The 13,626-nt window shown below is 41.7% G+C and overlaps 1 protein-coding gene across 1 annotated transcript in view; it reads right to left on the reverse strand.

The window, feature by feature from the left end:
* Positions 1–13,626, reverse strand: part of ADGRV1 (adhesion G protein-coupled receptor V1) — a 629,361-nt gene that overhangs the window by 356,685 nt on the left and 259,050 nt on the right. Inside the window, exons 57-61 of the mRNA XM_068247792.1 lie at positions 12,770–12,946; positions 10,280–10,462; positions 8,301–8,480; positions 4,230–4,394; positions 2,108–2,225 (exon numbers count right to left, since the gene is read on the reverse strand). Coding sequence (XP_068103893.1) covers positions 2,108–2,225; positions 4,230–4,394; positions 8,301–8,480; positions 10,280–10,462; positions 12,770–12,946 — 823 coding nt within the window. The remainder of the gene's footprint in view (positions 1–2,107; positions 2,226–4,229; positions 4,395–8,300; positions 8,481–10,279; positions 10,463–12,769; positions 12,947–13,626) is intronic.

Below are 13,626 nucleotides of genomic sequence, written 5' to 3' on the forward strand. Positions count from 1 at the left end.
GGGTCTGTGAAGTGTGCTTAACCAGATAAAGTAAAATTATTACTGCCCAAGGTGCATCTCTGTGGGGGTCTTTGCTGATTCCCCCCACCCTATAATAGAAGTGGAATGTAGCTATCCCACAGGTGGCAGGTACTAGCACACTGGGTTAGCATGAGGAGGTATATGAGCTAAAAAACGACCTCTGACCAATAGTATGTCAATGTTTGACGGTCAGGGAAGTGCCCAGAGTGCTACCTCACATAGCTAAATCCCAAAATCAGGATGATTGGTGGAAGGATAACATCAGCAACCGTGCATAGTGCAGTACACAATATTAAGACCCTAATATGAACATATTTCACCCTAAAACGGGCTTCCTCAGAAGGTGCTGTACAAAAAAAAACCCAGCATCATCCCAAACAGCTTAAGTTAAAGTATTTACTAGAGAGTTAAACGGGCAATATTATGCTAGCATCTCGAGTATTTATTTCCCTTTTAATGCAACCCAAAATGTTATTAGCTTTAGCTGCAGCAGCTTGGCATCGAATATGATTATTTAACTTGTTGTCGATGAGTACTCCTAAGCCCTTCTCCAAGTTTGATGTCCCCATCTGTATCCCGTTTATTTTGTATGGTGCTAGACCATTGGTACGACCAAAATGCATGACTTTACATTTTTCAACATTAATTTTCATCTGCCTTTTATGTGCCCATATAGCAATCCTATCCAAATCCTGTTGCAATATGTCACTATCTTCCTGAGAGATGGTGATTTTGCACAATTTTGTATCATCTGCAAAAATAGCAACATTGATTTCTACTAGATCATTGATAAATAAATTGAAGAGCACTGGGCCCAGTACTCACCCCTGTGGGACCCCACTGCTAACAGCCACCCATTTTGAGTGTAATCCACAGACCACAACTCTTTGTTTACTGTCCATTAGCCAGTTCCCTATCCATGCACACAGACTCTTCCCTATATATATATATATATATATATATATATATATATATGTTTATATATATATATATATATATATATATATATATATATATATATATATATATATATATATATATATATATATAAATATATATATATATTTTTATATATATATAAATATATATATATTTTTTTATATATATATATATATATATATATATATATGTATATACTTAAGGACCAAGGTTATTGAAATCTACACCCTGTTTTGGTGGCTACCTGGCTGGAAGGGCGTAGATTTCAATCACTGCCGCAGCGCGCATCCGCCGTTTTCGGCGCTCCCGCCAATCTCGCCGCTGAATCCCCGGCATGTCCCGTCGCAGCTCACTTGCTCTGCCTGTCTCTATGACAGCAGAGCCATTTGAGCCGGTCAGGAGCCAATTTCATTGGCTCCTGGCTGTGTCTATCAATGTAAGCAACTCCCATAGGCTTACATTGATAGACATGGTCAGGAGCCAATGAAAGCGGCTCCTGACCGGCTCACCTGACTCTGCCGTCATAGAGACGGCAGAGTGGGTGTCCTGACTCCTGAGGATCCTGGAGTGCGGAGGTGACAGCGGGTATATGCGGCGGTTTGTCGGTATTCCGTCGTTATTGTACCAGTGGTCTCTGGTCCTTAAGGGGGCAGACACCGCTGCTACTTAAGTGGTTAAAAATCAGGCAGATGTTATATAGGCCAGCTATTGCATAGATCAGGGATGTTGAACTCCAGTCCACAAGGGGCGAGGTCCTCACACATTTTTAGCACAGCTTAAATTAATTGATAGGTCTGGTTTGTGTTGTAGAACACATTTCTAAGTCCATTCTAAACACTTGTATGGATATGGCCCCCGAGGACTGGAGTCTGACACCTGTGGCATGGATAAGCATGTGCAAAACATACAGTAAAAAGGATGGCATCTCTGTCAGTAGCTGTACAGCTATCTCAACAGAAACATCCAGTGCAAATGCATATTTAAAAAGGCTTTCTTTTGACTGGAACCATTTGAGGGACCAGTGTTGCTCTCCTGAAAGTCAGTCTGGTTCTTCTACAAATGAGTCATCCCTTATGACTGACAAACTAAAAATCACACAAACATAAGGAATATCTGAAATCTCACTATGCTGTTATAAGATATTTACCATCTACAGGGGAAATGACAGAATAGGTTGGTGACACCAACTGAACGGTGAATGATTCCTCTCCCTCAAGAAGCCCATCTTGAATGGCGTTCAGTTTAAATGATTTTCTGGTTTCAGTCTGAAATACAAATAAGATAGAGACATTTACAGTACAGTTAATACTTAATTACTTCTGTGGAAGTACCTGTCTGTCACCACCACACCGCTGTCCACTGTTGCCCTTTCCTCTGGATTGACAGGCTGCCTTCACCCCCTACTCCATTGCCCTCCACCGCCTGATTGGTGCATAAGTGGCAGAACAGCCTTGCACCCTTGACTGAGCCCCAGCATTACGCACATGATGATGCCATCATGTGCATGAATATGGAGCACATAGGAAGGCAACAAGGAATGGAGGGGGCCACAGGACACGCCCCTCACAAGTAAGCATAGTGGGAGACAGTGATTTGGATACAGTAAAACAGCTCAGGTGTAGCCTTACCTCCCCTTCAACTTCCAGGGGTGAGGGAGCTAGAATAACTACTTTAATTGTAAACAATTTTAATAAATTCAGGTCACGTTGCAGTATCTCTCAAGTTCTACAGCCATCTTCAGAAAGGAGATACTAAGCAGATCAGGCCCATTGTCTCTCAATGTACAGTACCTACTTCCTCTGTTCTGCTGTATCAAAACAAGCGATAAGAACATTCAAACATTGCTGAACACTTCGGGTGATAATATCTATAAAACTGTATCAACATTCAGGGCCAGTTCTAGACTATTTGCCGCCTGTGGCAGGATACGCGCCCCCCCCCCCCCCCCCCCCCCGAATTTGGAATGATCGCACAGCACATGCCAGAGGAAGGGCCGAGAGGGGGCAACTGAAAGGGGGCACAATTTCTCTCCTCACTCTCTCTTCCATGGTCCCCCTCCAATGCTCTCCTCCCCCTCCGTGCAGAAGAATTGCAGCAGCGTAAAGGTACTTACCTCCATCCGCCGGGTCTCCCCTGATCTGCCCTCTAGAGCTCGTCTACTTCCTGCAGCAGAAACAGGAAGTAGACGAGTGGCAGCTACGGAGGGCATGTCACAGGGGAGACCTGGTGGCTGCATGGCACATCACAATGGTGGTTGGACGTTAATGCCTTTACGCTGCCACTGCTGTTCTGCTGTTCTTTTGCATGGAGGGGGAGGAGAGCACTGGAGGTGGACCCTAGAAGAGGGGGTGGGATGCTGTTTACAGGTGAATTAGAATGGCAGTCTCTGTATTCCTCTCTAGCTCCCTTTACAGGAAACCTGAAGTGAGAGGGATATGGGGGCTGCCATATTTATTTCCTTTTAAACAATACCAGTTCCATGGCTGTCCTGCTGATCCTCTGCCTCTATTACTTTTATCCATAGACCCTGAACAAGCAAGCAGATCAGATATTCCTGACAAAAATCTGACAAGAGGGCTCTTTTAGTCCCCTATTCTTTTCTAGGGGTTTGGGTCACCCAGAGTTGTTTGATTTCTCTGTTGTGTGTGTGATTCAAACACTACTGCAGCCTAAGAGATCAGTCGGATGCTAGGCAACCGGATTTGTTTAAAAGGAAATAAATATGACAGCCTCCAGATACCCCTTGCTTCAGGTTCTTTTTTACATTGTGGCCACTGTGACTTTGCTATAGGCTGGACTGTTTCCTTTGCTTTAGTACTGCTATAAATCAAACCTTTTTTTTCTAATTGTGATGAATGGTTCATGGACGTTTTGTGACAGCTGTACATGTTCAGCAGAAAGTGGCAGGAAATAGATGACTGAGTCTGTGTCCCTCCTGGTCAGCAGCCGGCCTTCACAATGTGACAAGTTATATAACTACTGCTGGTACAAGCCATAGAGAAACACTGAGCATAAAACTGCACTTTATATAACGTATGAATGCAAAATGTGTTACATAAGCCATTCCATCAGAACAACAATCACATAATGACCTGATATAATCACCTCCTGCAACAATCAGTACAATGAAAAATGGTTTCTATTAAAAAAGGGCCTTTTCTGTTCATCTGACTGGATTCGTTCTTCAAATGTACAGTGCATTAAGAATCCCATATCAAATGTATCCATTACATTGTATAATAGTTCCAAAGTCTTTCCATTTTATCTACCTCATTAAAGACAAGAGTGCCATTCAGTGGGCTCAGGTCATTCTGTGCGGCTTCCTCCACAATCCAGATAATGCTCACTGCGCCGCGCCCCCCTCCACTCCGCACAACTGTCAGTATCACTTCACCAGCTGGGTCGCCTATTCTCTGAGGCTCAGAAATCAATACCTAAGAGGGAAGGAAAATGAAATGGCATATAAAGCGGAATTACAGTCAGACATAACTTACAATATAAAAGTCTGTTCCTCAACTACTCATTGACTGCACCCCTGCCTGCCTCTCTTCACAGTCTGCACTGTGGTTCAGTGCAGATCATTAATAGGTACCAAGAAGAAAAGGAATAAACTTATTAACCCTTTTATGCATTAAAAATAAACAGTTAAAAATTGTTTGTTCTCAGAACTTAGTTTAGTAATAGTTTTGCTGATCTAGGAGCAATAGGGGGATTTTGACTATTGGTTCACTTTAAGAGAAATAAAAACAAACATTTTAAGTACCATTTTCTAAATCTCATTTTAATAGTCACGCTAATCACCGCACTAACAAAATGAATTTACAGGATAGCATAGTGGTTTAGTATGACTTGATTACTGCAATCAATACTGCACTTGATTGCAGTATTGGGGGCCCTAGATTGTTTTCACTTTAAGGACACAAAAATGACCATTCTCAGGTGTGGTGTCAACGGGCAGGGGCCATTACAATGGCCATTAAGCCATCCAGGATTTAGAAACAGAGGAACATGACTCAGGTATCTAGCCATGCGACTACAAGCTCAGATTTGAGTGAAATGTCTTTATAACTCCCCTTGGTACATCCGGGATCTCATCTATTATTATTTAGTATTTATATAGCGCCTACACCTTTCGCATCGCTGTACAGAGTACATAGTCATGTCACTAACTGTCCCTCAGAGGGGCTCACAACTTAATCCCTACCATAGTCATATGTCTATGTATGTATTGTGTAGTGTATGTATGTACAAATACTCCCTATCCGCCCTCTCTGTTCCCCAAACACTCTACTGATGTCCACCCTCGCAACACTTGCTTACTCACAATTCTCCTATGGCACTCCCCTACCCCATCAAACCTGCCCCCCCCTTCAACTCTTACAAGGAGGCTTTAAGGACCCATCTGTTAACCATGGCTTACCCACCATCTTCACAGCTCCAATCCCCTCCCTTGGACATACACTCTCCAAATGTGCCCCCCATTCCTTACGTATATCCTCATCTTGAAAAATGAGCACCATTGTTTACTGGTGTAAATGACTACTTTGTGTACCTTTGTTTAACATTGTAATGCCCATTTTAATTGTAATTACATTTTTTTATGTTGTAATGTCACAATGATATTGTTGTTGCCCCATGTTCTGCATTCACCATCTCAGACTTTTAGAGGCCAAACAGTTAGCTACTAGGGCACAGAACAGAACAGCGCTGCGTAATATGTTGGCGCTTTATAAATACAATTATTAATAATAATAATAATATATCACTGATAGTTCATGAAGTGACTCAACTTTTCTTTCAGATGAAGAGAACTGCTAGGGATCTTCTGTCTGGCATTTACCAGATGGCCATCTGATCTTATCTAAGTGTACCAGTGTCGCCAACCGTCAGTAAATTTACTGACTGTCAGTAAAAAAGTCAACAAATCTGGGCTGTCAGTAAAGTCCATGAAAAAATTTGTGGTGTCGGTAAAAAAATCCTCTCTCTTTCCCAGAAGATCACAGCACTTACTGCTTATCAGTTTACGTATCACTCTAGAATGTATGATGCTCTAGCTAAAGGTGGCCATACATCTGTAGTCTTGGCGGCCGATCAACCATCAGATAAGACAATTATTATTGATATTATAAAAATCGGTGCCACCAAGAGCATGCCTAGTTGACAATCAAACTAATTTCGGGCCGAAATTGGTTGCATGTATCGATCACATGTAACAATCGAACATGCTGGAAAATCTCAGGTTGGCATGCTCAATCAAGTGTGCAGTGGTAAGGGTTGCGATGATCGAGAAAAAATGTGATGGAAACCCCCAGTTGCATCCCCTAAATGTAAATATATCAAAGTCCCCCCCCCCCCCCCCCCCCCAGATGCCGTGCATTAATACTTCACCTGTCCGGTGTCCGCCACTGCACTCTTCTTCCTCATTTGAGTACGTGGTTGCCGGTGTATTGCACGTAGGGTGCATGTGTGATATCTTTTATTCAATTTCAATAATAGTAGATGTCAGTAAAAAAAGTGTTCTGTCAGTAATTTTTTTGTGCTTTGTCAGGAAAAATGTATTTCTGAGGTTGGCAACACTGAAGTGTACACAAGCATTATGGTCTAGACTGCTCCAAAACATCATCTCAGATTTTCGCATCTTAAATTTGTGCCCCACTGAGCTTACATAACATTTCAGCCAAAAAATGTTCCAATGATCCTCACTACACAGCTCACATCACACCACAGCAACAGTAGCTACAGGCAAAATCCCAGAACTCTCAGACAGCAATACCCCTGAATGTAGGCCCAAATGCTCCATTTAAGCGAAAGAACTCTGCAATGTCACATCAATAAATAACAGCAGTAATACATGATGTAATCATCTATTCTGATTTAGCGTGCACTGGTAAAACCCGGTAGCATGAAATTGCTAAAGTGAAGGTGGCCACACACGATACAATAAAATGATCCAATTTTATGGCAATTCGATAAATATGATCAGATCTCCCAAAACAAATCGAAAGCTTTTTTTTTTCATTCGACTAAAAGATCAGTTTTCCCATCTTTTTTTGATTTTTATCGATCTGGAATGCTGGAAATGTTTTTTCAATTTTTCTAAAGATTGTATCGTGAGTATTAGATTGTCAATTTATTAGTATATACACCCAAGCAATTTTCTCAGAGTTTCCAATCATTTTTATCATAAGTGGGGAAAAATTGAGCGTCTGTGTGTGGTACATTGGTCATATTTTTGAAATGTTGCAATCAGAAAAATGTATTGCAATCCTTGAATTGAACAAATATTTAAAAAATTGTATGGAGTGTGGCCACCTTGAGCCTACAACTATCACAGTATTGGGGTCCCTCCCACTTCTCCTCCTACCCCCTCCATAGAATGGAGCAGGTGTATTTATACAGTGATTGTTTGTTGTGTACTAGTCAGGAAGTCTGTTTAAAGTGAACCCGAGGTAAGATATGGAGGCGCGCCATATTTATTTCCTTTTAAACAATACCAGTTGCCTGGTAGCCCTGATAAGCTATTTGGCAGCAGTAGTGTATGAATTACACCAGAAACAAGAATGAAGCTAATCTTGTTCGTTCTGACTTTAATGCCAGAAACACCTGATCTGCTGCATGCTTGTTCTGGGTCTTTGGCTAAAGGTATTAGAGGCAGAGGATCAACAGGACAGGCAGGCAAATGGTATTGCTTGAAATGAAATAAATATGGCAGCTTCCATATAACGCTCACTTCGGGTTCCCTTTAACGGATTCCAGATGGCGGTGATTAAAATCTATACTCTGTGTCCTGTTATTCTTCCCAAGGCATAGATTTCAATCACTGTGCCATCAACTCCCTCTCTCCATTCCAGCTGGAGGGCTCAGGTCTTAAAGGTGATACAGCAGTCTGGTCCCAAATTGGCGCAAGGACCTGGCACGTGTTGAGCACAGCTGCGACCCCCATGTGCTTGCACGCCCATGGTGCATGCTGTCCTCAACAGCGACCCTCAAACACCCCCGCGACTCCCCATGCACTCCTGCCAGCTAGCACTGACACAGGAGGACACAGGGATGGGCAGATTGTTATATAGCACTAGCTATTTAGCCCGCTCGTTAATTAACGGGCACTAGGGCTGTGGCGCGACCCCAAGGAGCACAGCCGAGTTCCATGCCGCGCGCGCACCCGCCCACGCTCCCTGCCGTGTGCACCAACGGCTGCCCGCCCACCTGGTCCCGTCCTCCTCCTGTCCCAATGGCTACACATGCGCAGTAGCCAAAACACACAGACACAGGGACAGGAGGATGACTTAGGGACACATGGGGTTTTATTTTATAGGATTATAGAACTATGACATGCTCACCCGACTTATCTCAAAGCCAAACAGTCCCAGAGGAGAATCATTGGGCGGAATGTTGACCACAACAGTGACTTCCTTTCCAAGCTTTGCACCATTTGTCGCTTGTTTCAGGGAAACATTGAATGTCTCTGAATATTCCACTATTGTATCATCCAGTATAGCAATTTCTATTATACCTAGCGCCTGGAGTGAAAGTAAAGCGTTAATTGCACGAAAAGGATGGACTAATACATTTTCATATTAATTGAACACTTTATGACCAACACATTAAGGTCAGAATATCAGGGTGAAATTTGTCAAAATGCCCCATGTGTTCCTTGAGACAGAGGCCAGATAAAGTTCTCAGTGATGCTTTGCAAAGCTTTACTTTTACTGACCTCTAGTGGACAATGCACTTATAACACATTCTAACTTCCAATGATTACTTTCCAATGATTAGGTTCACATTGGGGTGTTGCTTTCAGGGGCGTAGCAATAGGGGTTGCAGAGGTTGCGACCGCATCGGGGCCCTTGGGCCAGAGGGGCCCCGAAGGGCCCTACCTCAACTACAGTATTAGCTCTCTATTGGTCCTGTGCTCATAAATAAAGAGATTCTGATTCTGATTCTGATAATAATCACTTCTATAGATACTTTGAATAGTGGTAATCATTAAGAAAATGTTCCCCATCCCCTTCTTGCACCTCAGCACTGTAGTTGCCATTGGCAGGTTTTTGTGCGCCGGATCAATTGTTATGTATAGAGTGCTTGGGGGGCCCATTGTAAAACTTGCATGGGGGCCCACAGCTCCTTAGCTACGCCACTGGTTGCTTTGTGTGCAAAATCCTCAGGGAGAAGTCCCATTATACGTTACATGCACCATACAACGCATATAGTGAAGCATACAGTTAATTAGAAGTATGCTTCATTGCAATTGTAAATGTGCACACTGCCCGTTACCCCCCAGCATGCCTCATGTTTAACAGACTGATTCTACTGCACAACAATGTCAGCATAGCATCAGAATATAATTTCCTTGCATAATTGCCTTAGAAAACTGTCAGGTTTTATGACTGTTTAATATCCTGTTGAGATTGCCTTTTATTACTGTTAGTCCCAGTGGGTGACATTAACAGAACAGGAGGTAGACAGAAATTGTTCTTGCTGTGATATAGATGACATTCAAACACTTTTTTTAGCAGAATGGGGTAAAGCTTAGCGTTTCTGTTTTTATTAAATTTTGATTGGCATAGGGGGCTCATTAACAGTATTTTTTTAAATATAAGACGCACTTTTTCTCCACCCAAATTCGGGAGAAAAAGTCACTGCGTCTTATATGGCAAATACAGGGAGTACCCAACTTACGAACTCCTGCCGATATGAACCTCCGATCCATCGGAGCCCGCAGCAATCAGAGACCTCTCCTCTCCCTCACTGCTTCCCTAGTGCTGGTCACGTGTGATGACGCGATCAGCAGAAGTCGGCACTAGGGGAACAGTGAGAGAGGAGAGGTCTCCGATGGATTAGGCGAGACATGCTGCCCCTGCTTTCATCTATTCAGGAGGATCGGAGGAGCACACGGGAAGGGTGGAGGAGACTTGGGGGAGCACATCTACAAGAAGCTCCTGGACCACGGACGCACCAGGTTTAGTTTATTTTTTCCCCTGGTTATTGGCCTCTACACCTAGGTGCTTCTTATAGTCCGGAGTGTCTTATATACCGTAAAAATACGGTATTTTTATCAGAACCTGTATGAAAGCCGAAACCTACAAGGATTCCTCAAGAAAGAATACAAGAAATCTGGCTTTGGGTAAGTTATTTTGCTGCAGCCTCTGAAAGCATATGTAAAGTGATTTCATACAAGGTTGATACATCAATCACAGTTTCCTTCTTTGTGTGTGAATGCCTAATGGACCTTCCTTATTGGACTACAGTAAAAGCTTACACAAGACATTCAGCCTACTGAGCCTCTGAAATCTGTAAAAGTGAAACCTGTTTTGCAGACCTGTCCATCAGAAAACGAGATATTCCCTGAAGAAGGTTGGAAATCATCACGACTCGCAGTGACTGGCAACGCTTCCCAGTAAACAGTAACAAAGCCAAATTTTCCAGCTTGTCTGACAACAGGAAGCCTCAGTACATTCTGTGGAGGCGGAACTTCATAAGCCAGCACAGCTCCATTTACAATCTGCAACAGAAATAACCTCATGTTTATAGCATAACAAAAGCAGTTAGGCTATTATACAGTGTTACATCTCAGCTATATTGGAATACAAAAAGAATGGAACAGGAAGCTTTTAGTATTTCATCAAAGTCTGGACTCAGTTTTACCAAGGACTGGAGGGCAAATGGCTAACTATTCATAACATACTGTTTATTATGGGAAGTTATCACAGTACGACTATGCAAGCCATACAGAAGATGCCACCTCTGGAGAGTTTATAGCAAAATATATATATATATATATATATATATATATATATATATATATATATATATTTACATAAGATATTTAAAATATTGTAGCAGCGCATGACTGGTTGGAGAAAATGGTAAACTTTCAATTACACAACTAACTTGTTTACATTAGAGAGCCAATATTATATTTAGAGCAGCCTTTGGCAATTTTTTTTGCGTACATATGTACACGTCGCTGGTAAGTTGGGTGCCAGGAGATGACTTTATCACCTGCCGCAAAACTCCCCGGCAGCATTAAATACTATTCCCTCTCCGAGTTGCGGCAACTTGGAGAGAGAAGTAATTTGTGGCCAAGCAACCGCCGGAGCCCTGAATAATCCTTACGCGCCCTGCATAGCATTACATTACTGCCATGGGGTGCCCGGTTTTGGCGCCCAACGTGCACCGAAAACACCTGCTTCAATTTTTATTCCTGCATGATCAGCCACTGTATTGTAATGCCCACTTCCTAATAATTTCACAAAATGTGATCCTTTCACTTATTTATAACAAAGACCACCCTGAAGAAACATAAAGCTGCTGATCTATTAAACATTTGGTTGTTAAAACTCCATTTTTCCTTTTAATTCCAATCTTGATGGAACCATGGAGATGGGCCTATGTGGCTACCTTTCAGGAATATACAGTATAGCTGCCACCATTGGGGATTGTGCTGTTATGTTCCTTCCCATAATTCCCTATTGTAAACAGGAAGCTGATGCTGTGTAATCACAATTCCATCTGTAGACCATAGCCAGGATACAGTTTGTAAGGATTCTGTATGTTATCTCTATGTTTGTGTGGATTTCTTCTAAGTGCTCCAGTATCCTCGTACAACCTAAAATTGCGCTGGTAGGTTGCATGACTTCTCCCATCAGAAACTGACCGAGGAAAAAAGTAGAACATCAGGCTGTAAGGTCTGCTGAAGTACAGTTGTTAATGTGAATTGTTTTCTGTAGAAGCATTGCGTATAATGTTAATGCCATATATATCCAGTATATGTGTAAATAAAAAGCTACCCCTCCATCATTGTAAACATGGAACATGTACAGCCTTATGATTTTCTTGCAGGAGGGCACAACTCATACCTCTACTCTCTTTCTTAAATCTAGTATAATTTATATGAAATCACTGTTACTAAATCCTGAAGGCCAATGTAACTAGTCTTCAAGGCTCACCACTTTAAAGGCCACCACTAGTACCATAACTACATTGTTTTCTCTCTGATGTGCCCATCATGGAAATCTAGATAATCTGTCAGAAATAAATGTCCTTGATTTCCTTCATTAAAAACTGAGAAGAGTAGGACGGCTGCCTTGTTATCAGGACATAAGAGAGAACTGCAGACATTGGATCTTATTCAATTCACTTCACTCTCCAAAGTTTCCTCCTAGGTGATAATTTCACATTATCAATATAAATATCTTTAAAGTGGACCTAAACTCTTGCACTGGACAGAAGGGAAACCTAGAGAAATGTGCCCGGTATGTATTTAGAGAGTTTAGCATGTATAATGTTACCTTATCTGTGTTTAAGCACAAGTTGTAATTTGATCCTTTAGCTGTGTCACATGACTGCCATGGCAGAGAGCCTCTTTTGTAAACACAGGCTATAAACAATATGTCTGCTTCCATGAAAGCAGGAATTAGACACACTGCAGATTTATTGCAGGGTTTGTATCAGCTGTAACAAAGAAATGTATTTCTTTCGAGGATATCATGGTGTTGTGTATCTTTTAGAGGTGAAATGAAGTTCTGAGTTCAAGAACTCAGAACTTCATTTCAGCTTTTTTTTAATTTATTTTAGCTTTTTTTTCAGCAAGCAAAAAAAAAACCCTCAAATACTTGAATTAAGAATAATTTTGACAGTACTTTTTCACCTACTTTTTGATACTTTTTCAATTGCAAAGTGCTGTAAGGTTATTCTGAACTAGAGAAGAAAAATTATCTCCTAGGAGAAAACTTTGTAGAGAAAGTGAATTGCATACGGGCCATGTTAGGTTTCCTTTAGCTTCATACATTGGACCTCATGTTCCTACCTTAGTAACATTGAACTGAAAAACACCTCTTGGTTCATCATTTTCCAGAATGGTAATTGCACAGATTTCCGCTCCAGGCCTTTTCACCACTGGTACTCCACTTGAGACAGACGAATTCGCAAACTGGACATCAGTTATGTTTACTAGAAAACCTTCACTTAACTCGGGGATCTCATCCTAAAATATGAAAAATAAGCATGTGATCTTGGGGCATATTCAGAAACTGATGAATTGTTTTTCTTACAATTTGGCAGTTTCCCATTTTTTAGCTTGCAAAAAAAGTCACTGACTGTTTTACTAGCTACAATCTCCCACTTTTTTGTTGCCATTTTTTAAATTTGAAGAGTTCTACACTTATATGTACAACATGTTTTAACAAGAGAAAAGAGCCCCTTCACGCATCTACTCCACTTCCTCCCAATGTTTGTCATAGTTTTCTAGCATGCGCTCCATTGTGTGTCTCAAGCACTCTCCTTCCCCTGTCCCTGCTTCCCAGTGCTTCCTAAAGGTTGTCTGAGATTTTTTTAGTAAGCAAAATTAGCGTGACACAGCTCTCATAGTGTGTTCCATCCTGGAACCATACTGTGACCCTTTAAAGGGATTTCAATTTTACCACCAACTAGCCTAAGACCTCGCTGTACCATTGCTAGTATTACGACTTCATTGTAAGCAATAACTAGACTAGGAACTCACTGTGACAACTGGCTTGACAAGGACCTTACTGCAACCAATAAAAGAACTGAAACCACTGAAACCAGGTGAAATAACACCTTTAACTTACAAGATATGAATAATTTTGCACTGTATAGTCTCCCATATGCTTACAATTGCCATATAACCCTTTCCTCTATGATCAA

Source organism: Hyperolius riggenbachi, chromosome 1, assembly GCF_040937935.1.
Source record: "Hyperolius riggenbachi isolate aHypRig1 chromosome 1, aHypRig1.pri, whole genome shotgun sequence".
NCBI classification, from domain to species: Eukaryota; Metazoa; Chordata; class Amphibia; order Anura; family Hyperoliidae; genus Hyperolius; species Hyperolius riggenbachi.